Raw genomic sequence first — 26,907 nt, 5'->3', positions numbered from 1 at the left:
AATCCCGCTGAATGTCTCACGACAGATTGCAGGAATAATTGAGAGACTAAATAAAAAAAAAAAAAATTCTCGCAATCGTAGTGAAAAGCATAGTGTAACACGTGGGGCTAAACCCATTATATACTCGGTATCTATTTAAGCGGTAAAAATACCTCGTAGATAATGGGTCTTTTTAGCCCCTTGTATAACAATCTACTATTTTCGTTGACGAAACTTTTCTCTTCATCTCCTTCATATTTCGTGCATCACGGGGTTAAAAGCCTATGAATTAAACTAGAAAGTTTATAGATACAGGCTTTGCCTAATAGGTACCGTTTGCTTTCTCGGAATCGATACTTCAATCGGATGCAGTGCATTTATCTTAATTTGTATTCTTGTTAAGACAATGACCGGTAATGTAATTCTGAACGAAAAGTAAATTGTCGACCTTCAACAAACGTCATTAATGTCTCAGGATGTCTCGTGACAGATGTCACTGTCATCTGCGGTCAAGGCTGTCCGTGTCCGCTGTCGGTCGTCGTTGACAGTTATTTATAAATTAATTTAATTTCCAATTTTCTAGATTTTAATTTTCAATAAGTCACTTGTATTTCCAACGGGTAGGTCGTGTTATCGTTGGACGCGTTATATTATATGGGCGTAACGAAACGATATTTTATCAACCGGTAAAGACATCGCGCTAATAAATGTAGTGCCTAAAGTACTGGCTAGACGGACAGTAATTATTGTGTTTCTAAATTCTAGAAAATGGGTGCTCATGTGTCTAGAAACGATTTCGAGTGGGTTCTCACGGAGGAGCCGCATGCCTCTCGCCGGAAGATCATCCTAGGTAGGTATATGACGTCATATTATTTACATAAAATTCGGTGTTCGTTTTTACAGCACGTTTTATCAGTATGTAATTATATCGTCTTGCTCCCAAGTTAACAGAGATTGAAAATTATGTACTTTGTTTCGGTTGTAATATATTGAGACTGATTTAAAGTATAAGCAATCCAATATTACTTACTAAACAAGTTCACCATAAAATTAGAGATTATTTATTGTGTTAGACTAAATGGTTTTGTTTTCTATATTTTCAATTTATTTTATATTGTCCTCTCTCTTTATATAACTTCGTAATATATGTATAATGTGACAGAAAGATATAGGTAACTTTCAGTGCAGTCATTCCTCCATTTCTGAAGTATGATCCTGAACCTGCCAGCTTCTTTTGGCGAACATCTTTGTATATCTTTGATGGTCTCCATGGCTCAGTGGTATGCACAATAGATTTACAAGATGGAAGTCATGGGTTCGATCCTCGGCTGGGCCTATTGAGGTTTTCTTAATTGGTCCAGGTATGACTGAAAGGAGGCTTCCGCCTTGGCTAGATAAAATAACCACCCTACCAGCGAAGATGTACTGCCAAGGAATTTAGCTTTCAAAGTAGTCTTTGAGACCAATTATTTTCTGCACTTAATTTTTATTTTTGGTGTTTAACAGTTAAATACTTAATTAAAATTTAGGTATATAAATACTTAAATGCAATAAAATAATGAAGGAAAAGAATAAAAATTATTTAAAATTTTAAACCATAGGGAATTTAAATGTTTTTCTATGATGTAATGATTAAATATAGTTGGGAATGTCCTTATCACATTACATTGTAGGTATAGTTGGAATTTTTACTAACAGTACATTATTACCTACTTTAAATATTATATTTAATCAAATACAGTGGCGTGCATAAGGTTGTCGATCAGGTATGCACTAAAATTAAGCAAAAGTCTGTATTTAATAATAAGCACTAATAGACAACTCTTAGGGTATGTAGCACTTTAATGCATGTATGAAGTGCACACCACTGATCAGATACCATTAGAATGCATAAGTAAATTATAAATTTTATAGAGATGTGCAGACTATGAATTTTGCGATTTGGCTGAAATTTGAAATGGAAATAGTTTTTACTCTGGATTAACATTTAGGCTACTTTTCATCACAGAAAAATCCATGGTTCCTGCGAGATTTGTGAAAAACTAAATTTTGATTTTATTAAATGTTTTTTTTTAGATTGATCTTCCCTATTGATCATCAGCCTATTTTAACAGCCAAGTAGAGGGCCATGTCTCACTCCTTGGAGGAGAATCAATTCCAAGATTCCACCCATGATTCTGCTCCGATGAGAATTTCCGTAGTCTGTCGTTTCATAGTTTTGTTGTACACAAAGTTTGACTATAAGGTCAATAATAAATATTTTGTTCCTGGGCCATAGACTAATGGTAATTGTAAAGTAAAAAAGTATGTATTATATGCAAGTTTATATACTATTAACTGATCAGTTTATATAATGGAACTAATGTACTATTTAATAAGACATTACACAGCTATAACTTGTGGGTCAAATCAATTTATGTACAATGATACAAATTGATCAAGTCTTAAAGGTCTTTTGCAAGTGGTCTTTATCTGATGTAGAATGCATTTTATCATTGTCATTTGTATTCTTTTGTATTGTTATCATTATCAAGACAGTGTAATGACCCACCAACCTAATCCAATGCAGGTTGATGGGATGCATGCACTTGTGCTATCTTTATAATCAGGTGTTGCAATCAAGCATTAACTTTTCATTGTATAAAATCAAATCTTGATGAAATCTTATATATACTATCTTATATGCAACAGGTTGTAATCTGGGTTTATATTAATGCACATAGTGGTCTGTTTTTCCTTATTTGTCTTAAGTACTTACTTTTGCTATAAAATTCATCACCAATACTACAGCCCTACTTGATGTGTATTGTTTACCAACAAACAAATAATTAGAAATGAAGGTAGAAAACGCATGTACTCTTAAATGACAGGCGTTTTCTACGTTCATTTCTAATTTGTTGTTGTTGCATAACTTATTTATTTTAAACTGGCGGACGCTTGCGACTTCGTCCGCGTGAAACTCGATGTAAACTTTCAACTACTTACTCCTTTTTAAATTTTTCTGTCATAAGACCTTCTCCTGACAATAACAAACACATTAAAAAAAATTAGTGAAATCGGTCCAGCCGCTCACGCGTGATGGCGTCACCAAGGAAAATATGGATTCATTTTTATATTTATTTTAAATTATGCATTACTCGCGGACCCCAAGCTTCAATTTGACATATGTGTACTTCTTCCCAAACCCTACCCTACACTACCCTACTTCTAACCCTACCCTATGCACATATTGATTGATCTTGAATCTTATCCTGACAACTATTTATACTATTTAATAAAAAAGTTCTTACAAATATCTAGGTACAGTAATGTGGACATTCTTGTAGGCGTCTACTAGGCTTGTAATAATATAGCACTCTGATGTCAATAACTGTGAAGGTCAGTTGCTATAATAGATGACTGCTCAACCACAAAATGTGTCTTTGAGACAATTCACACTTTTTACTCAACGGGTTTTTATGCAATATCTATAGCTTGCGCTTGACTAAAATTAAGCCTGATGGAAGATAGACCCTCTATTGTCTTTTTTCTCTTTTTGGTGGACCAGGTTGTGTCTCAGGATCAGTATCAATTTTTTTATAATTGATTGGCGTACGGGGCGTTATAGAAGATTATCCCCAAAAGTCTGTGAGTATGTTTTTGTTAATTTCCATTACGTTGCTGCAGAATTCGCCAGCACAATTTTGGAAATTTTTGGTTTGGTTCGGTTTTTAACTTCTTTTGTTTTTGGTTCTATGACAAAAAGTTATAGAACCAAGAAAAATTTGTAGAGAGAAATTGTAGAGAAATCAATTTCCCACAAAGAATGTCTTTGTATATTTTTTGTGAGTTGTGTACTTTGGCCACTACAGCGTAAAAACTATTCTCACCCCTTTCTTTACTTGAGTCTAAGCTAGTAAACTTGGATTTAAGCTTTCCTTCATGACAAAAATAAATAAATATCTACCGTATAATTTTCTGAGGTTGTATTAGGTATTATAATATGCGAATGTCCCTATACACTGAACATCTGACGCAGGTCACGTAGGTAAAGTAAGTTACTAACTATGAGCCAGCGTTACACTGCTTACTGCTTTTCAACAAGTATTGCACTTATCGCCTATACAATAAAGTCCTTGTAGGTAAATTGATTTTCGCAATCTGCACGTAAGCAATAAGTTATCTTCGGGACACTTACTTTAGAGTTTCTATTAAAACAATAACTACTATTACGATTTAGAACCCCGGCTTAGCTTATTTGCGTGCACTAACATCGTCTACTGATAGGTACCTCTGGATGCACTGTAATATCATTTATAATGTATCATCTATGGTAATATCCGTCCAATATTTACCTACGCTATTGTAGTGTTTTCCCACCGCCCAAAGACGACTCTGAAACTCCTCCAGGTCCTTCAGAAACGATGCATGCGTCAGGTCACGCGGTTTGTACACAATAACGACTCACATAGAGACCTAGGTCTCCCCATAATAGTCCAGTATATAAAACAGCTCTCGAAAACATATTTTGGGAGGGCCGCCCTCCACCACAACTAACTAGTGGTTGAGGATTGCAAGTACACCCCAACCCTGATTCGAAAGGTTATTGTAAATCTAGACGTCCAAAAATCGTCCTTTACGATCATGACAATGGCATAACGACCGACGACGCCGTTCGTGATGATGCAATCTAAAAAAAAATTAAAAAAAAAATCAAAGATAGAAGCGGGCTAACTTGTTAGAAGGAGGATGAAAATCCACACCCCTTTCGGTTTCTACACGGCATCGTACCGAAACACTAAATCGCTTGGCGGTATGTCTTTGTCGGTAGGGAGGTAACTAGCCACGGCTAAAGACTCCCACCAGCCAGACCTGGACCAATTAAGAAAACCTCTATCTGATCTAAAGTAGAACATTTAAAAGTTACTAGGGTTCAAAAAGCGCCTTATTCGATTACAGTTAGTCTTTACATACAGAACAGAGTTAAAATGCTTATCTACTGATCAGCTGTTGTTTTAACGTGACCTTGAATATTTCCGTACTTTGAAAAATCTGAAAAAATGCAGTATTTCTTATCACTTGTGTTGTTTATTATTTCTTGTAACTTATGGTTTACAAATTGTGTTCAATTTATTCCATTGTAGTCATGTCTCAGATTACTTCGAAAATGTTTACTCATGAAGTTTGCACTGTGATAAGATTTACTAAAATATTTCCTTTGTATGCAAATTTGGGCTCTGTGGGAAACGGTATAAAGTTATTTTTTATAAGCGAATTGTTTTATATAACAGAATTGTTATGTAGAAAATACCTTAGCAGAGTTATATTGCAAAATAAACAGGTCATTTTATTGCATTTTATCCAAGTATCATTGGACAGTAAAATTACTTTTTTTAGATGAATGGTGATGGTGATGCATTATACTTTTAGGAGTGTGTACGATAATATTCGAACGGGCCGGAATTGATTCCTTGACCTATCAGTAATGAGTCTTGCCCGTATACCACTGAGCTATTGGTTCTTTTATATAAGTCACATTTAAAAGTATGACAAATAACAGAAAATTCTTTAAAGAAAAAAAAATACTAGAGTAATTTGGTACCCACGATGTAAGATAGGTATCTCCGCAGAGAGAGAATATATATACGATAGCTGTAATGAATGTTCTCACGTTAGCCATTCAATAAACGTTGTTAATTTGTTTCATTAGGAGTACTTCGAGATGGACCGCTAAACAACGTTTAGTCATACCTCTCACACTAACTAGACGTTGGTACTGACTGGCGAGCAATTGTGATTTACCAATCGTTATCATCTAACATTTCTTGGAACAAAATAATTAATCAGCATTTTTATACTGAAAGGAATATCTGACGAAAGCGTCGTCATTACTAACTTAGGAAAATTTTTCGACTGTCGAGGTTTCTCATTAATTTGACTTTAGTCTAGATAATATGTTGGTTTGATTCTAGATTTGATGATTGAAAGTTTACATCGATTTCACGCGGACGAAGTCGCGGGCATCTAATATCTATATATATAAAGGAAGTCGGGTTTGTTACAACACTTATAACTCAAGATCTGCTAGACCGATTTTTTCATAGTTTTTGATTCGTTGGATTTGTCTCCGCCAAGAATAGCAGAATACATCTTAAAAACATTTAAAACTCGACGAATAAATAATTATAAAAGATGAATAATTTTCCATAAATGGTACTTTTTTAATACCTGTCAAACATTTGTTGTCCACCCTATCAAATACTGTATAAGTAATGATTGACATTTTATACGTGCGTTGAGAAATACTGACAAATCATTAACATTTACGCGTATGTCCATTTTGTGTAAATTAAAGTTTCTATTTCCGAAAAGGGGTAGGGTCGGGGTAGGGTAGGGGTAGGAGTAGGGTAGTGTAGGGTAGGGATAGGGAAGAAGTGCACATAAGTCAAAGCGAAGCTTGACCGGGTCCGCTAGTCTACTAATATTTATGTAGGCAAAAGCTATATTATGTCATATCGATAAATCATAATGTCGGTCAGGTGTAAGACTCGTAACGCTATCAAAATATGAATTGGCGATTATTTGATAAGATAACTACGAGTACAATAAACATCTGTTTTGTTGAATCAATCGGAACAGGATAAGTGTTTTTTCCGTTCATGGAAAATTGCATGTTGTTACCGGAAATTAAGGGATTATTTCGGGAATAAATTGTTTGCTCTATGATTAGGTACTTATATTACATTATAATTAAAAATAAAATAACGCATAAAATCCTCGTAAATTTTTATTTTAAGTTTTTTTTAATTATAATGTAAAAACAGTTAGGTATGAACTTATCATCATGATTCAAAGTAAACGTACCCAAGTTAAATTAACAAAATTACTTTGACTTAGGAGTCAGTGAGCGTAAATACTTTGTTGAACCCGGGTTTACTAACTAACATATAATTTTTCTTTTTCAGAGAAGTATCCAGAAATCAAGAAGCTATACGGCTACGACCCCATGTTCAAATGGGTGGTGCTGTTGATGGTGCTGACGCAGTTCGCGATGCTGCCGCTGGTGCAGCACATGAGCTGGCCCGTGCTGCTTGTGGTCGCTTACTGCTTCGGCGGCGTCATCAACCACTCGCTGATGTTAGGTGCGTATATCGAGAAGCTCTCGCTACGACCCCATGTTCGAGTGGGTGGTGCTGTTGATGGTGCTGACGCAGTTCGCGATGCTGCCGCTGGTGCAGCACATGAGCTGGCCCGTGCTGCTTGTGGTCGCTTACTGCTTCGGCGGCGTCATCAACCACTCGTTAATGCTGATGATGAAGGTGCGTCCGGTTATTATTACGTCATGAATGTCTGAACTAATATTATAATTTTTTGCTTGAATCGCGGTAAATTCTGCTCCATCATTCAAGTGACATCACTTGCTTCACTGAATTTCCCATTAAGGAACCTTATAATCTACCTTTCCCCACTTTAAACGCCTGGAACACATCTTTACTCATAAAAGCAAACACATTAACCACTGGATGGATATGACTTTACCGTAAACCACACAATACATAATAGTATAAACTAATTGAGGTATATTCTTGAGGTAGGTATGTACATAACTTTGATAAATTATTATGTACCGACTTAGGACAGGCATTTGTATAAAATGTATATTGTGGACAATATTCATGATATCGTGTGACTTAATATATTGCCCTGAATAAACACTATTAGATTTAAGATTAAATTTGTTATGCATTTTAGCAAGCATTGTGTCTGCCTTTTCCTGTTTTCCGCAGATTGCTATAAAACGTTTCTATTTATTTTTAAACGTTTATCTTTAACCGGCTTAAAAAAGGAGGAAGTTGTTGTTCTGCTGTAGGTATTTTTTTTTTCAGTGGTAGTGGTTGTTTAACAGACATTGTCTGGGGAAGTACCTACCCTTGAACGAAACTGAATCATAATATGATAATCACTTTTCGAAATCAAAATTATAATACACAAACCGACGATTGTGATCGACCTTACAGTTATATCTAATTAACACGATGTCAGAAAAGGCAAACACCTTCTATCAATACAAAAATGTAGGTGATACCAAGGTCATACAAAGACGGGTCTGATAATGAGGTCATTAATCTAGACGGTAGATTTTTTCACCCGTTGTACAAGTCTAGACATTACTGATACAATCAATTAGGGATGTTGAATTGAAAAAGTCAATTTTAAAATATTCTACTCAGATTCTGATTCTGGTTCAGTTACCAGCACTAATTAGGAATGGTGAATGGAGTCAAATTTAAAATATTCGACTCAGAATACTAGAATCGGAGTCGAATATTTTAAATTTGATCTTTCATTACAGTGAAATCAAGCACCCGCTTTTATACTTAATAACTGTTAATCGTCAAAAGTTTATGCATTTATGTATGTTAAATGTGTTAATATACTCGCGTAGATAATTCATAAAGAAGAATTGAATTATATAAATATCATCATCGTATCATACATAGATGTATCATGCATAATCCACTATTCTCGCCCACTTTTGTTCAATGTCTAAGCCGACTGACGTTGTCCTGTCAGAACGGAATGTAGATACATGCCTTAAATTTTAAAATCTCAATCCGCACTATAGAAGAGTCGTTTTCATTATAAATCGGCGATTTCTTTTGTTATATAATAGTTATCGAAGTCTTAGAAGGAGAGCGAAACGATTAAGATCACTGTTGATCTCAGATTCGATTAGTCGAGCCGAAATCTGCGTCGGCAATGAAAAAATAAATAATTGTGTGGTTATTATGGTGGTGACGTGCGATAGATGAACGTAAACATATTAAAATGCAAACAGTCGATTATTTCTTTTTTGAAGTCGAACAAATTAATCGATTGTCCTGTAGTAGTCGTAATCGAAGCTTGGTCACATCACTGCCATCAATCACAAGTGTGGACGGCTTAAGAGCATTGGATGATTACTCATACATTACACTCGAATCTGATAAAATACTAGTCCCTTATCGAAAACAATAGCTACATGTGTTTATATCAACAAATAAAAAAGATAAGATATTGTTGTTGTTGATACTAGAGCATTATTGGGGATTAAGAACTTTTCCCAGTAACGTATGATATTGATGAGGTAATGCTTTTATGACATTGCTTTAGATTAAAGCACTATACAGCTACTAATATTATAAAGAGGTAACGTTTGTGAGCTTGTAGAGAGGATCTATACGTATGACGGTCTCCATGGCGCAGTAATATGTGCGGTGGATTTGCAAGACGGAGGTCCTGGGTTCGATCCCCGGCTGGGCTGATTGAGGTTTTCTTAATTGGTCCAAGACTGTCTAGTGGGAAGACTCGGACGTGGCTAGTTACCACCCTACCGGCAAAGACGTACCGCCAAGTGATTTAACATTCCGGTACGATGTATAGATACCGAAAGGGTGTGGATTTTTTTTGATTGCATCATCGCTTACCATCAGGTGAGATCGTAGTCAAGGGCTAACTTTGTAAACAATAAAAAAAAAGATCTCCTTGCGTAGCGTAGCGTGCCAGGCAGAGGCCCTGTATCAAAATAAGTTGAGTGTCCAAATGAAGATTTCTCAAGTCTGCGTGTGTATAGTCTACCAATCCGCATTAGGCCAGCGTGGTGGACTATTGGCTTCTCATTCTGAGAGGAGACTCGAGCTCAGCAGAAAGCCGAATATGGGTGGATAATGATGATGATGGCTTCCACTTTAGTGCGGTGTAGCTACAGCCACTCAACGCATACGTTAAGGTGATGATCAGCAGCTTTTTATAGGATGTGTTCCTTGCATATCCTAAGAAGTGCAATTTCTGCGGCGAGGGTAAAAATATACATTATTTTAATAAATATTAACCGGTCTTGTCTCTTTTGCAGCTATCCACGAGATAGCACACAACCTGGCGTTCGGCCACAACCGACCGCTGCACAACCGGCTGTTCGGCTTCTTCGCCAACCTGCCCATCGGGATCCCCATATCAATCAGCTTCAAGAAGTACCACTTGGAACACCATAGAGTGAGTTAGCGCCAGTTTCACCACCATTTTTTTCCACTATGGCTTCGCTTGTGCATATAGCCAGTCATCAACCGCAAGAGCGATCGGACTCATCACCGAGGGGTGGTGGTTTAATCCCCGCCCCGTTGGTCTATTGTCGTACCCACTCCTAATACAGTCTTTCCCGACTGAGGGGAATGGAAATATTGGGCATCCACTCCTAATACAGTCTTTCCCGACTAGTTTGAGGGGAATAGGAATATTGCTCGTATTTAAATAGATATGGCAAATATTCTTTAAAAAAATAGTTATCAAAACCCGCCTAAGTTATCAAGTCACGCACCGTCTGCAACGTCACCTATCGTCAGATGAGATGATAGCTAATCGCCAATCTGTCGAATAATAAACATTTACTCAATAGTCTATCTAATCTAAATATTGGTCAATTACTCTTAAAAAGCGTTCAGATAGTCATACGTGCCAAGTAGTAAGTGTATAAAGGGAAAACCCTGATAACTAGTGAAGTGTTTCATAATTCTGGCTTCACACGTTGAGTGAATGAAACAGTGGCGGCACTGAAAGTGACAGTTGGCGTTGGTACCTGCTTTGGGAGACCCTTTGCATTTTGTTAATGTTACATAGAATTAGAAAGAGGTGAATCACAGAATCTAGCTCGGCTGGGCAGCGTTCGGAAAACTCCGTGACATCTTTTCTTTCTGTCAAAAATTCCTCAGTGCCAGAAGACTGAAAGTTTTCGAATAGTGCGTGTTGCCAGTGATGACCTACAGATCCGAGACTTGGTCGCTAACTAAGGGCCTTATGAGAAGGCTCTAAAGTCACACAGCGGTGGAGCGAGCTATGCTTGGAGTTTCTCTGCGTGATGTAATCAGAAATGAGGAGATCCGCAGACGAACCAAAGTCACTGACATAGCTCAGCGAGTCGCGAAGGTGATGTGGCAATGGGCAGGCCACATAGTGCGAAGAGCAAATTAAATATTGAATAGTCTGTGTATACACACAATAATAATTGTGTGTATACACAGACTATTATAAAATATATGTGACACCCCCAATCCAACTTTTTTTAATTTCTGCTATATTTATTGTTATTTTTTATGTGTGAACATTTAAACAACAATAAAACTTATATTTAATATTTTTTTTAACATATTTGTGCAAAATGACATAACTCGCGATAATATTACTAGCCGTGTGAATTCAGCATTTATTTATTTATTTATTTATTTATTTATTATATATCCTTAGTATGCTTACAGCTAAGCCAAAACGCATACAAAGTACAGACTTACAATATACCAATATAATAGATAAACAAATTACAATACACTATACAATACAAACACATAAATTGCATATTTCTATAAAATTAAAATTAAAATTCACAGCTGTTTACAATATCAATAAATACATGAAGTTTTATATCAAAAATATCTAGGTCTTGGCGCTGAGCAATCAACGAATTGAGCATCGACAGTACCCGATTAGTTGGGGCATTTCGAGCATATTGCGTACGGAACGACTTGATAGCGAAAAAAGGTCGCTTACGACACGACCGAAGCAACTTGCCTGGTTCTCGAACCGACAAGGCACATCGCGACAGTGCGTCCGAGTTATCCACTTTATTGTGTATTAGCAGGAAGTAATGGATGAGAATAGCTCTCTTTCGCCTTAACTCCAGAGTGTCTAACCCCACCATACCAGACACAAACAAGGAAGGGTACAAATATGGGTAATAACCGTAAATTTTTTTATACAAACCACGCGCAAATTTTTTTTGGACTTTCTCAACAGTAAGTGTATGAGTAGCACATAACGGACTCCAGACAGGTGAGTTGTACTCCATCTTACTGCGGACATATGCATTGTACAATGTATAAAGTATTAACGGATTAGTGAAACGCTTACTCTGCCGCAATACAAATCCTAAAAGCTTATGCGCCTCTTTGCATATTGTGTTAATATGATCGTTAAAAGTTAGCTTGGCGTCGACCGTCAGACCTAAATCTCTGATTTGCGATACCCTCTCCAGAGTATCACCAGATATCTTATAGTCAAAGACAACACTGTTATTTTTATACGTCAACGTTATGACTTTACATTTTGATACATTAAATTCCAGACAATTCATATGTGACCATCGAACTACGTTATTAATATCCTCCTGTAGCAAAATGCAGTCTTCGTATTTTTTGATACCCAGTAACAATTTTAAATCGTCAGCAAACATCAAACATTTGGCACTTTTTAGAACATAAGGCAAATCATTAATCATAATTAAAAATAACGTAGGACCTAACGTGCTACCTTGACTGACTCCGGATCGCGTTGAGTAGTATTCTGACCTGTAACCTGCTATTTGTACATATTGACGTCTGTTGGTTAAATAATTTTGAAAGAAATCTAAAAGCTTAGGTGTGAACCCCATGTGCGATAACTTTTCCATCAGTACATCTATTTCCACGCGATCAAATGCTTTTTTGAAATCAAAATAAGCCACGTCGACTTGCTTACCACCATCCATTTCGGCCAAAGAATAGTCGACGAAATTTATATGGTTTGTTAGTGTAGATCGACCAGATCGGAACCCGTGCTGGCATTCAGACATGTAAATCTGTATTTGCTGAGTGATTTGTTTGTTAATAATGTTTTCAAATATCTTGGCAAACACAGAAAGTACAGCAATCGGTCTGAAGTTGTCGATGCGGTTGTTAGACCTTTCCTTAGGGACGGGGGTAACTCTGGATACTTTCCAAATATCAGGATACGTTGAAGTAGTTAACGAAAGATTATATAAGTAATTTAAAGGCTCTGCCAGTAGACGTATACAATCTTTGGCGATAAAAGGCGGTACTGTATCTGGGCCCATACACATGTTAGCTTTAATTTTCTTCGCGGCTTGTATTATGCTCTTGTTGGTAATTAAATCATAGTCAATTCGTGAGGAAGATTTATAGTATATACTATTATCACTAGCTATGCAATCATCTACTATAGGCCTGTTCACCAAAATACTGATTCAAAATAAGAGGCAAATGATTGTACTGCTTCTTGTCCGCTAATAACTTTGTCGTTGTGAATAAACTCTGCATTGGCCGATTTTAAGATTCTTTGATTTTGTAAAAAGTGCCAAAACTTTGTTGGATCACTACAAATATTACTTTCAGTACTGTTAATGTAATTTTGATAAGCGTTATTTACTAAATTTTTTACTAATTCCCTATAATACCTAAACATTTCCAAATTAAAAAGTTTTCCTTCGGATTTATACCGCTTGTGATTAAAATGCTTTAATCTAATATATTTTATTATTTCGGCTGTATACCATACTGGATATGAGTATTTAAAATTCCTATTTAACATTTTTTTAAGCGGAACATGTTCATGAAAACAGTCGTATAATACATCATAGAATACTTGTACTGCTGTATTTACGTCATCGACACTATACAAAGCTTCCCAGTTAATCGCCGCTATGGTTGCATACAACGACAAATAATCCCCCTTACGCCAGTTTAGTCGTTCGCGCAGCTCGCCCGAGGTGGGGAGGTGCGCGGGCGGCGTGGCGCGCTCAGGCCGCTTCAGCGTTAGGCTGAACTCGAGCGCGGGATGGTACGCGTCTGGAGGCACGAGCGGCTCCGCTCGCGATACTCCCGAAATGTACTCGTCGTCATAACTACTCAACACCAAGTCTAGAATACCACCATAATTATTCACAACAGTGTTAAACTGTTTTAATTTACAAAACTCCAAAGTACAACTAAATTGACTCCTTACGTACTGACTACAAGAATTCAAATTAAAATCGCCTAACAACAAAACCTTTAGTTCGGGAAATTCAGACATAATAGTTTCTATTACATTAAACATGTTTAAATAAAAATCATCATTAGAACTCGGCGGGATATATATCACTCCGCATATGAACTTAACATTTTTACACGAAACTATTGCAAATACCGCTTCAATGCTTTTATCATAATTTACGACGTCTTTAATTACGCGAACACAGTATGAATCGCGCACCGCTAACAGAACGCCCCCCCAACCGGCGTCGTGCGCACGATCGCAACGAATCACTGTATACCCTTGTGGAAACAACTCAGCATCATAAATGCCTTTTGTTAAGAAAGTCTCAGTAAGCGCATAGATGTCGTATGGTTGAGATAATATTGAAAGTTTAAACGTATCAATCTTACTACGTAGCCCTCTGACGTTTTGATATAGGATATGACAGGATTTAGTCCTGCTTTTGTTCGGTTTGTTTCCGAAATCCATTTCGCCACACCTTCAAACATATATCTTCAGGCCAATTTTTTCCATCTAGAATTTGACCTTCATATTTTGAAAGAATACCTATTTTAAAAGACGCATAATGTCCGCGGGATTTTAAAGTTTCGACAACACATTTTTCATTCGCACACAGACTTTTTAGATGCTCAGCTATCTCATTGTCAGATGTACCTTCCTTTACGTAATAAAGATGATAGTATCGCCAGCGCTCTGCGGCTTCCAAGGAAATTTTACCTTTATCGGCAACACCACGAATTACATTCCGGGGAAACGTAAACGATTCGTTACCTCCGTCCATTCATTGTTTACATCGACATTGCCATTATGGCCGCTCGGTTGAGAATGCGATAGTGGCGCCGCCACCGCCGCCATTGGTACTTGTCCGGCCGCTGTGAGTGTCGGTGTGATCTGCGCGGACGCAGTGATTGGCGGAGTGCTAGCTACTGGCGCTGTGATTGGCGAAGACATGGGTGACTTTGACGGCGCGTCCGTGGAGATTGTCACTGCCAGCGCACGTTGCCTCCTTGTGACAGGTCGTGTTTCGGGCTTCGGGTCCGCTCGGCGCGTAGTCGGAGTTCTCGAACCGGTTTTGCCAGTATTGCTTGCTAATACTGCTTGTTGTCCCTGTCCGACGCTGGGTTTCTCAAATTGATGATTTTTCTGCTTACCCTCTTTCGTCGCAGCTTGTGTAGAAGTTAACTCATCGATTTTAGTCTCGAGAATTTTAACTACATCTAACAAGGCGTTAATTTTTAGTTCTAATGGCAAAACTACCGATTGAAAAACTTTTAATATATCTGCCGGCACTAACTTATCCATTGTTGTTCGATATTCGAAATACAAATACGGAGCAAATGTAACACGTCTGGTAGCTTTGACAGCTCAGCTTAGATAGCATTATGTTTATGATTCATGTTTGTGTATGACACCACTAACCTATATTCTTTTGAATTGTTTTATGTCTTGATTTACTATCTATCTACATACGGAAATTACTTAATAACATTTTGTTTCTTTTTACGCGATTACGTCAGTAGGAGGGTAATGTTTTTTATGTTAATATGTATGTTCATAACTGTACATACAATGGACTCTATCAAAAGTTTTAGTATGGTTGCCTTCACCATACTAAAGTATGACATGATTTGACTAGGACTGACTGACTGCCAACAACGGATGATGGACTTTGACTTCGTTCGCCCTAATAGAGCAAGTTATTTGATAAAAGCTATTACTTGATTGGCTAATCTACTGCAAAGCCATATTGTGAAACAAAAACCGGACAAGTGCGAGTTGAACTCGCGTAAAGAGGGTTCCGAACGTTGTTAATCTATCATGCTTTTGAAAACTGACCTGTGGATCTATTTTGGTATTTATTATCAACCCGTCAATATAATGTCATCCACATACTATGATACAAATTACAAATGTCATCCGATGCTTACGGTGGATACTTTCAATATAGATTTTTTTTTTTTATTATTATTTACAAGTTAGCCCTTGACTACAATCTCACCTGATGATAAGTGATGATGCAGTCTAAGATGGAAGCGGGCTAACTTGTTATGGATAACTTGGATGAAAATCCACACCCCTTTTGGTTTCTACACGGCATCGTACGGCATCGGTAAATCTCAATCTGCCGAGCCGGGGATCGAACCCAGGACCTCCGTCTTGTAAATCCACCGCGCATACCACTGCGCCACGGAGGCCGTCAATTATTGTTTTTTTTTTAATTATCAAATACCCAATTGTGTGATTACAGTACCAAGGCGATGAAGTGATAGACGTGGACCTGCCGACGCTGGTGGAAGCTAAGCTGTTCTGCACCACGGGCGGCAAGCTGGTGTGGCTCATCCTGCAGCCGCTGTTCTACTCGCTGCGGCCGCTGGTGGTCAGGCCCAAGCCGCCCAACCCGCTGGAGCTCATCAACCTCATCATACAGCTGTTCTTCGACGCTATAGTTGTTAAGCTCTTTGGTGAGTCCTATCTATCCACGGTCGGTTAGATGTCAACTCCTACAACAGCCGCTGTTCTACTCGCTGCGCCCGCTGGTGGTCAGGCCCAAGCCGCCCAACCCGCTGGAGCTCATCAACCTCATCATACAGTTGTTCCTCGACAATATATTTGTTAAACTCTTTGGAAGGTTCTTCCATATCATCCTTATCAGCCTGATTATATGGGCCACAGCAGGGTTAAGCCTTCATAATGAGGCGAATATTTTAGCATTCCATGGATTCACCGTGGGGGCCGGGTCCATTGTGTAGCCTAGAGTAAAACTCCAAGTAAAACCCTAAACTATGAGTAGAGTAATGGTATAGGGCTAAGGAATTCTTTGACAATCGATTAATACTCCCTTTCTCTGCTCGTGTTGTTCTCCCTCCTCAGCCTAATTTGATAAGATCCTACTATAGAAGCAGCTCTGGAAGCCTGTTCTCATATTGAACTTGGTGCAGTTCTAGAGTGGCCAAATCTTTAAGCAAGTTATAGAGAGATGTTGCTGATAATCCTCTCGCACCCACTTATACCGAAGAATCATCGGAAATAACGAAAATAAACAACAAAAAAACGACAACAAAATAACCATAATAGTTGCAGTGGCGTTAAAATTCGTATTTCGATGTGTCGCACATTTGTTGTCAGCATTTAAGACGCACGCACTTGTGTCTTTGAGGGTATCTATTAATATAAATGTTTATTTGTTTCAGGTTGGAAGGTACTCGGTTACCTTCTCCTGGGTTCATTCTTATCCATGGGAGTTCACCCTGTAGCTGGTAAATATTTTTCTATTATAGGAGTATAATTTTCCTAGCGACTCGCATTTTCCCGATCTTTCGTGGTGCCGTTTTTGATGTGCTAATCGGTTTATTAACTGACATATCAATGATTACAGGCCACGTTTTTGAAAGTGCTAATCGCGTCATTAACTGACATATCAATGATTCCAGGCCACGTTTTTGAAGTGCTAATCGGGTATCTATTATTAACTGACATATCAATGATTCCAGGCAACGTTCCGAAGTACAATACAATAGACATAGCAATGATTCCAGGCAACGAAGTGCTAATCGGGTTATTAACTGACATATCATTGATTCCAGGCTACAGTTTTGAAGTGATAATCGGGTTATTAACTGACTTATCGATGCTTCCAGGCCACGTTTTTAAAGTGCTAATCGGGTTATTAATTGACATATCAATGATTACAGGCCACAGTTTTGAAGTGCTAATCGGGTTATTAACTGACTTATCTATGCTTCCAGGCCACGTTTTTGAAGTGCTAATCGCGTTATTAACTGACAAATCAATGATTCCAGGCCACGTTTTTCAAGTGCTAATCGGTTTATTAACTGGCATATCAATGATTTCAGGCCACGTTTTTGAAGTGCTAATCGGTTTATTAACTGACATATCAATGATTCCAGGTCACGTTTTTGAAGTGCTAATCGGATTATTAACTGACACATCGATGTTTCCAGGCCACTTCATATCGGAGCACTACATGTTCCGGAAAGGCTTCGAGACGTACTCGTACTACGGGCCGCTCAACTGGATCACGTTCAACGTGGGCTACCACAACGAGCACCACGACTTCCCCGCCGTGCCGGGGAGCCGCCTGCCAGAGGTAACGTACCAACACGTCTATAACACGTACCAACACGTCTATAACCTTAGACCTCGCCTACTCGCAATGGAGCAAGGTTTTTTTGCATGAAATGAAAAAAATATGGGCAGTAAAATTCGATGAACAAATAACAGCGTTATGTTTTTGTGCGCAACCTATTCTGCGCACCTTTCACTGTGTGCTGTGCAACAGCGTGCACATGCGCGCCCGCACGTATTTGCAAGCTGTTGGCAGGCGCGCACGCCGCGGCTTGCTGCTCTTCGGTTGCGCACCTTTCACTCTTCAGTGTCGACCAATAGCGGCGCAATCGAGACTATCACTCGTTCTCTCTTTCGCTTAATTTACAATGCGATATTTATATCGATATTTGTCTTTCTCTCGTCCAGATATTATGTGGTGGTATCTTAGGCCAATCTTATAAAACAGTACCTACTCTGTTTGATATAAAGATCATGGAGATGGTTATTTTACCAACATTTTCAATAACACGAAAATTAACATTTTGAAAAACCCCCGAAGGTCATGAAATTATTAGTTACACTCTCGAGCAAGTCATCAATATTCTTTATTAATGCGCTTTCATTTGAGACCCCACTCGAGTATATTTGCATGTTATTCTTCGCCACTTTCAACCCCCAGAACTTTAAAATGGCTCAATCGATTTTCATTATACATGTCTAAGAACACTCGCACATAAATCACCTTTCATACAAAAAAAAACTAAATTGAAATCGCTTCATCCGTTCGGGAGCTATAAACTTATAACACCCCTCTTTTTGCGTCAGGGTTAAATTAATAATTTACGCCATCAGAAGCTGTTTGTGTGAGGATATTTCTCAACATTTAATCCATGCATTAACAACAAATAAACAAACATTCTTGACATACATTGGTATTTATACTATCAATATCGATTAAACTGTAATTTGTTACTTAACTAACACACTGGTGACTGTATTAACTGTCTGGTATTAATATAACAATGGAGTCACAGAATAAAGTTAAACATCATACAATTTTCCTTATAGTCGCCGATAAGGGCCAGCGCAGACCAGAGACAGTAATTGCTATGTTTAATAACTATCAAATTTTAATATATTTTTTTTAAATAATTATCGTCATGGTTTGTTGTGTTTATGACATGTTTATATATATTTTTTACATGTTTATACATTTATATTTATTATTTATATATCTATATTTATATATATATACTCGTATACGTATGTATAAATATTGTAAATATACAATATATATTATATGGTATATGTATCGTATTGTATATTATATATGTTGATATTTCGTAGTATTTTGTTACATATTTAACAATTTTCTTTTTTATGCGTTTTTTTCTTTTATATATTACTTCTGTACACCCTAGCCTATATCTTTATAATTTTTATTATTAGTTTCTTCGTTAGGTTGCCTGGAAGAGATCGCTTTTTAGCGTTAAAGGCCGCCTATTGTGCATTTTCTTTCTTTCCATTATTTTTCTGTATCGTATGTTTCTTCGTGGTGTACAATAAACTATATTTTCATTTCATTTCATTTCAAATTAGATTATTTGCAGTTTTATTGAGTAGCTCCCACGTAACCACAAAACGCTAAATATACTCTCATTTACTATTTTTAAGTGAATTCATTAAGATGACAGTCTCGATCAAGACAGCAGGATAACTTAAAATGATTAAACTTCCAAAAACCGCCAAAGAGGCTTGTACTGCCGTAATCAGTAACAGGAACTACGCAGGTGTAACCACGGGGCGTCTCATCATTATCAACTCACTATTAATATATTATTCGGCTCCCTGCTCAAGAGCTCAAGTGTCCTCTCAGAATGAGAGGAGGGTTAGGCCAATTGTCCACCACGCTGGCCCAATGCTGATTGGCAGACTTCACACACGCAGAGAAAAAAAAAATTGAATTAAGAAAACTCTCTGGTATGCAGATTTCCTCACGATGGTTTTCCTTCACCGTTTGAGACACGTAATATTTAACCTCCAACTGAAAAGTTGAAGGTGCATGTCTCGGACTGGATTCGAATCCACACCCTCCGGAATCGGAGACAGAGGTCATATCCACTGGGCTAATGCACTATGGCGTCTAATATTACAAAATAAAAAAAACATATGAAATAGTACAAAAGTCTGCGGCAGACCTTAAGCGAAGCTATTGTTTACACATTTATCGATAGTAAACAAAAAGATAAACAGGTGTTTAGTTTATTATCTTTTATTTGTACTCACACTTTTATCTATTGCTTACACCACACCCGTTCCTTAAGATAATTCAGTGAATCAGAGATAATATAGAGACCTATGATGTACTCATATTAGGATTTGATTGGTAGTGATCCACATTATAAGTAGGTATACATTGTATTGCATAATAAGCTGTTATCTACTCTTATATCATAAAAATCTAAATTATAAATATTAAAAAATATTGTAGTCAAAGTATTGTAGTACATACAATAAACGAAAGTCGTGTTTGTTACACTATTTATAACTCGAGAACAGCTAAACCGTTTTGACTTGAAATTTGTGGTGAGGTAGTTTAGAACTAGGAGACGGACTTAGGGTAGAGGTAGGATAGTGTTGGGGTTGGGCAGGTGTAGGGTGGGAGAAGGATAGAGGTAGAGTAGGAGTAGGGTAGGTAGTGGTAGGGTGTCACGCTCGCACGCAATATTATAAAGAGTTATAATTTGTGGTCGTGGTAGTTTCTGCGTCTTCGCCGGCGAAGACGAGGTCCCCGATATCTGACGTCACCCAGACGTGGGCTTTTTAACTCACGATCTCGGGTGCGCCCGGACTGATAGACTCAGGCCAAAACACCCTTCCAAACGGCCCTCTAAGTCGAGGTCCTAGTCTCAGAGGAGACGCCCTTAGACAGTCGTTCCGCCCATCTACTCTGCTCTGCCTTCGGGCCCCATCAGGCGATGCTTCTGCGCTCGCCTAAACCCCCCGGTGACGCCGCTGAGGTCCCACAAGGAGCCTACGGCACTTACACAATCAGAAGAAAAAAAAAGGTAGTTTCTATGTCTACTGAATTTACCACAATTATTTTACCACTAAAAAGCCAAGTTTTTTGTGAGTGTAATAGGCTATATTTTAACCCCGCTTTTTACATTTATGTATTATATTATATTTAGATTTATTCCACATTTTCGAGTTCTTTGTTGGTAATCAGTGCACATTGAGTATGACTTCAGTAAAGTTAAAAACCATGTGCACGCCGGTTCCATCATACAAGTCGAAACTCCATAATTTGCTGTCATACTTACCTATGGTAGAACGGTTAGGAGCATGGGTTGACAAACTCAGCCTTCATAGAATGAGGTTCGTCTAACTATATAAAGCTCTCGTGTCTAATAAATCAGTGGTTCTAATGCAGGCTACTGACCTTCATTTTTAACTACAATTTTATCGAATCGAAATTTCATAAGAAAAAACTGTACAGTAAAAACTGTACAATAAAAACTGTACGGTAAAAACGGTACAGTTAAAACTCTACAGTTATCAGTTTCACCTATACACGGATTTTTAAGGACTGTTCAGTTAAAACTGAAAAACAATCCAAACATTAATGATCCAATGCGAGCCCGAATAAATGATCCAAGGTGATAAAAGCTCGTGTTTTGTATTCCCAGGTAAAGCGAATAGCGCCGGAGTTCTACGACAATTTGCCACAACACCATAGCTGGTCGGCGGTGTTGTATGATTTCGTGATGGACCCCGAGATTGGACCCTACGCGAGGATCAAGCGGAAACACGCCGGCTTGGAGACTTAGACCGGTATAGTACAGCGTAGCATAGTGGAAAACTTAGCCAGCCACACACGGTCAAGTACGCGATCAAGTCCAGTGCGCTTGTGGATGTGGGCAGTGATAAAAATAGCGAAATCATGCCCATAATCATATTTTGGATATTTTTTTAGGGTTTCATATACAAAGAGTATATATGTATTACTAATACTCCACTGTCCAAACGTCCGTCCGTCCTTACGGTTCATGATATACAGTAGACTGTACTGTATATCATAAACCGTGATAAATAGTTGAAATGTTCACAGATGTTGTTTTTTTGTTGTTGCTTCAACAACCAAGTATACACAGAATAAAACGAATATTTAAGGGCGTTTCCATATAACAAACGTGATTTTTTGCTCGATATTGATAACGGCAACAGGTAAACGCTTGAAATGGTCACGCACTATTGAGTTTTATTATTCACTTTATAAATGTTTTTTTTAAATAAGATCAATATTTAAATAAAAGCTCCCATACAACATAAGTGATCGTTGTCATTTTTATAGATAACGTACGGAACCCGTCGTGCGCGAGCGCTACTCGCACTTGTCCGAATTTTTGCCCTGCCTACGTCATTACTAGACTTACGATATGTATGACCGTGTGTGGCTGGCGTTAGGTATGTTCTCTAGGTGGCGAGTTTGACAGACTGTCCAGCCTTTACGTTCTAAACAAACGTTTTTAATCACTACTAGCAGATGCCCGCGACTTCGCCCGCGTGGAACCTTACTTACTTCGAATATCATACTTTTATACATCTCCGACCTCAGACTAATTACATAAGGACCTGCCTCGCTCTTCTGTCAAAGTATATGATCAACGATTATGAAAACTGTCTCTATAGAATCGATGTTTCATAGTTGTAATCGTGTTCGTCGGTTAAAGAGCTCCGTGAAAATACCATTTTGTGTAATTAAATGGTGTAAAAAATGGTCAACAACTTCTAGTTTAGTACAAGATATACTAATCACTAATCTAAGCTCGTTTTCCAGAAATAATTACACAATTTTTTCGTGAATAGGGATTGAATATATTGATTTTTATGACACATTCAACTTATTAAATAAGTTAATCAACTAATTATTATGTAAAAACACAAAGATTGACTAGATGTTTGCAAAAGAAATTTCTAAATGTAGGTACTAAAAATCTTTTATCGTAATTAGATGAAAATTCATACATTTTTAGCTTCCTTACATTAAACGTGACATTTTTCAATATATGAACTATAACCATAAACGCACAAATAACATAGATATTTGTAATTTTGTTTGAACACTCATACAAATCTAACGATCATTATGATCAACGACATTATTAATTCGTACCATTTTGTATAATGCGTTTTTCAGAGATCCGTGGCAGCGCCGCAAACCTGCCTCTTTAAAAGCCTCGAAAGTAATGATCGCAGATTGACCCAGTTACTTTTACAAAACTCTTTACTATTAGCATACTCCTAATTTATATACAATTTAAAAAACTGTCTTCATCCCTATTGAGGTGCGATATTATTCCATAAGTAATTAGTTTGAGTCCGACCCATTTAGTATTTTTTTTAATATTAGCAACGCGAGCGAAGTCGCGATCAAAAAACTAGTATTTATATGTATATCGTATAACTTTAATGTTGGGATCTGAATTGGGATCCTGTTTTAGTAACATAATGTTGAAGCATTATTTTTATTGTTTTATTTTTATTTTTTAATATTTTTAAGCATAAGTAATAAAGATTTGTTAATATTATAATATCGATGTTTTTGTCCTATTTATATTTAAAGAGATATACTTTATTATGCATTAGAAAGAAAAGAAAACGTTAAAATATTGTAAATTTCATTAAATCTAAAGAAGTTTGTAACTTAAACAGGGCGTATGATTTTCTTTGTAATTTAAATTTAATTAATCAAATATACTCGTAATTCAGACACAAACATGATTACTTGAACCAATCTTTAAAAAACAATAATTTAAATTATCGTGAAACACTATTTAAATTCTATTTATTTTTTATATATAGAAATGATGTTCCAAAAAATAGTCATAAATGTACCTCTAGTATTTTAATCACATATTTATGCCTTGCACGTTAACACATAGACACGTGGTGAGTACTGAATACACAGAATAAAGAATGATACAGAAAGAGTCTATACAAGCAACGCGTGACTAGAGGTATTTGAAGTTTTAGTCATTATAATTATACTATACCTCAAGTAAACGCTCCTGGCAAGCGCAGTGACATAAATTAAAGAGAACACGTGGTATTAATATTATCGATTTTGAATGTATTATTTTTATACTCAAGTCTTTATTAAGTTTTTATCTCTAAATTATGTATAAAACTATTATACACCTTGTGGGGAAATGTTTATTGTAGGAATATTGTCATGCGGTTAATGTCCGCTTTCTTCACGTTTGCCAATATTTGGCGAATATTTACTGAAAATAGAGACTGAAATTTGAAAAAAAATTGGAGGGCATTCTCAAAATTATAGTGTAAATAATTGAATACTTATACTTAGTTTGATACTTGCAATTTGATTTTTTTATAGGTGGTAATGCTTATAACATTAGTAGTTTTTTTTCGAGTTCAGTCTCTGCTATCAGTAGCAAAACTCTTAGTACGGTTGTTTCGTACAACCACAAATTTCGCCACGTTTTTGGCTAACATGAAGAGAATACTGGCCAACATATTGGCCAATGTGAAGAGCAGGCATTATACAATTATTCATTGTTACACGTTATTTCGTAAAATATATTGATTACATACTAATCTAAATGGGCTTATAATAAATCAAAAATTTCAAGATACCTCGCCTTAATCACAACCTTGACAATCTCGAATCTTATTTTTAATAAATGGGTTTACGGTTTTGGGTTCTTGCCTTTTAATGTTTAAATTACACACAATGCAAGTTTTTTTTGTCTGGACAGTTTAGATTCTGTGCGTGGTTTAAATATTACTTCCTATTTTAAAACATTTTATAAAAACAGAATATAACAACTGTTTAGTGTAAATTAGAAATATGAATGTATTAGCATCAGTGTATTTTTGATACTGTAAAATTAAAAATATGCAACCATAATACTTTATAATTTATATTATTTTTTTAATATTTTTGGTTATATAAGAATAATTGCATTTAATGCAGGGGTGATAACTAGATATTATTAATGTAAAATAATAATAACATTTATATTTTGTATTTAAATTCAACAATGCCTTAATTAAATCCATCTTTTAGGAAAGCAAGTCACTTGAACTTATTTATAGTATACCATATTACTATAACTTTAAAGTCGATATTTCAATAACATAGGTTTGAAAGCAAAGTCATTCAAAATCCGACTTTATTGTAACACTTTTATGATTAATGTTTGTATATATTGACTTCGGACCCACCAACTCCGAAAGCATTTCTATTGAATATATTTCATTTATTTCTAATTCTGTTTATATAATCAAGAGCTTATATCTGCGATAGTCATATAGTATAAATAAACGAACTGTTAATTATATATCCCCTACCCTCATATTCATAAAACATATTATTGTTTAATAGCTGAAACGAAAAAAAATGTTAACAATTAAATTAGAATTAAGAGTTTATTTTATGAATATGGGGCTGTATCATTTGCACACGTCAGTCAAGTTACGTCAAAAATGTAGTTCTTGTACGTCAGTAACGTCATGACTGATGTCACAATCTATTCATGTTGCTTCTACAAGATAAGATGTCTGCTACTTCCCAAAGACATCACTCCATACTTTCCTACTATGGTAGGAATATGAGCTGACAATCCCAAAGACACCACTCCATACTTTTCTACCATATTAGGAATATGAGCTGACAATCCCAAAGACACCACTCCATACTTTGATACTATGGTAGGAATATGAGCTGACAATCCCAAAGACACCACTCCATACTTTTCTACCATATTAGGAATATGAGCTGACAATCCCAAAGACACCACTCCATACTTTCCTATGATGGTAGGAATATGAGTTGACAATCCCAAAGACACCACTCCATACTTTCCTATGATGGTAGGAATATGAGTTGACAATCCCAAACACACCACTCCATACTTTCCTATGATGGTAGGAATATGAGTTGACAATCCCAAAGACACCACTCCATACTTTCCTATCTTGGTAGGAATATAAGCTGAAAATCCCAAAGACACCATTCCATACTTTCCTACCATGGTAAGAATATGAGCTGACAATCCCAAAGACACCACTCCATACTGTCTTACCATAGTAAGAACATAAGCTGACAACATTTATACAGTAAGGAAGGTCCGGCTCCACAATATGTGACATGACTGACGTGTATGAATGAACCCTTAGCTAGCGTCCACACGTAACATAAAGTCAGGCGTCGAATGTAAGCTGGTGTTAAGTGCAGAGCCAAGTTCAAATCAATTCTCTTCCATTCTTTCTCCATCACGGGCAGTTGATACGCTGTATAGAGTCCGTCTACAAACCTGCTAGCGGAAAACACGTAATAAGCACCATTTACAACACAAGTTGAAGAAATTCAAAACATATAAACACTTCTAAAAAAATGCCATCCTATTATAACGCGAGTTTCAGGACGCCAAGAATATATTGTACAGTGTAAAAATATTGTTAGATATATCTGTGGTAGGGAGCTCAGATTTGGTTTGGTTATGGTTAGTCTGACCTGTGGCGTTAAAAAAATATATACGGTCGAATTGAGAAACCTCTTTTTTTTGAAGTCGGTTAAAAATGCCGGTCACAGATTCATATTATGTTAATTATTTAATTGTTTTGATAATTACATGGTGATAATTAATGTAATCTCATGTTGTTTATTTAAACTACTTCTGTATGGTAATATCAGAAGTGGGATTTCAACGCAGTAGCTTAATAAAGTCGTCCGACATTTTTGTTGTTGTTATTTTCTTGTTTTGATAAAGAAGAAGCCAAACACCACAGATCAGACTAACATAACATAACATCTTACTCTATCGTCTTTGGTTCGGCTCTGAGCTCCCTAGCACAGATATATCTAACAATATATTATATTTTTTAACGCACACATTCGGCGGTTGAGTTTACTAGGACAAGTGTGGACTGTCCCTTAGTCGATAAGTCGACGAAGTACAGCTTAAACATTGTTTTTTTTTGGTTTTATTTAATTTATTGTATTAGTATTTGATA

The 26,907-nt window shown here is 36.7% G+C and overlaps 1 protein-coding gene across 2 annotated transcripts; it reads left to right on the top strand.

The window, feature by feature from the left end:
• Window positions 1-487: 487 nt before the first annotated feature.
• On the top strand, window positions 488-25,337 carry LOC112052030 (sphingolipid delta(4)-desaturase DES1). Of its 2 annotated transcripts, XM_024090918.2 has the most exons (8): window positions 488-665; window positions 745-829; window positions 6,924-7,100; window positions 9,851-9,990; window positions 16,046-16,259; window positions 16,989-17,054; window positions 17,760-17,905; window positions 21,555-25,337. In XM_024090918.2, exons 2-8 carry the CDS (start codon window positions 748-750, stop codon window positions 21,693-21,695), a joined length of 966 nt encoding a protein of 321 aa, XP_023946686.1. In that variant the 5' UTR covers window positions 488-665; window positions 745-747; the 3' UTR covers window positions 21,696-25,337. The 2 variants fall into 2 exon arrangements, with proteins under 2 accessions (XP_023946686.1, XP_023946685.1); XM_024090917.2 differs by having other exon boundaries at window positions 488-829.
• The last annotated feature ends 1,570 nt before the right edge of the window (window positions 25,338-26,907 follow it).

Source organism: Bicyclus anynana, chromosome 8 (genome assembly GCF_947172395.1).
Source record: "Bicyclus anynana chromosome 8, ilBicAnyn1.1, whole genome shotgun sequence".
Taxonomy (NCBI): Eukaryota; Metazoa; Arthropoda; class Insecta; order Lepidoptera; family Nymphalidae; genus Bicyclus; species Bicyclus anynana.
Note: the sequence above shows the minus strand (reverse complement) of the source record. Positions and strands in the feature narration are given on the sequence as shown.

Bases quoted from the DNA above. Each gene is read 5' to 3' on its own strand.
- LOC112052030 (XM_024090918.2), top strand. From the start codon at position 748: ATGGGTGCTCATGTGTCTAGAAACGATTTCGAGTGGGTTCTCACGGAG. The intron at 7,101-9,850 runs GTGCGTATATCG...TCTCTTTTGCAG, and splicing joins CAACCACTCGCTGATGTTAG to CTATCCACGAGATAGCACAC. The intron at 17,906-21,554 runs GTAACGTACCAA...TTGTATTCCCAG, and splicing joins CGGGGAGCCGCCTGCCAGAG to GTAAAGCGAATAGCGCCGGA.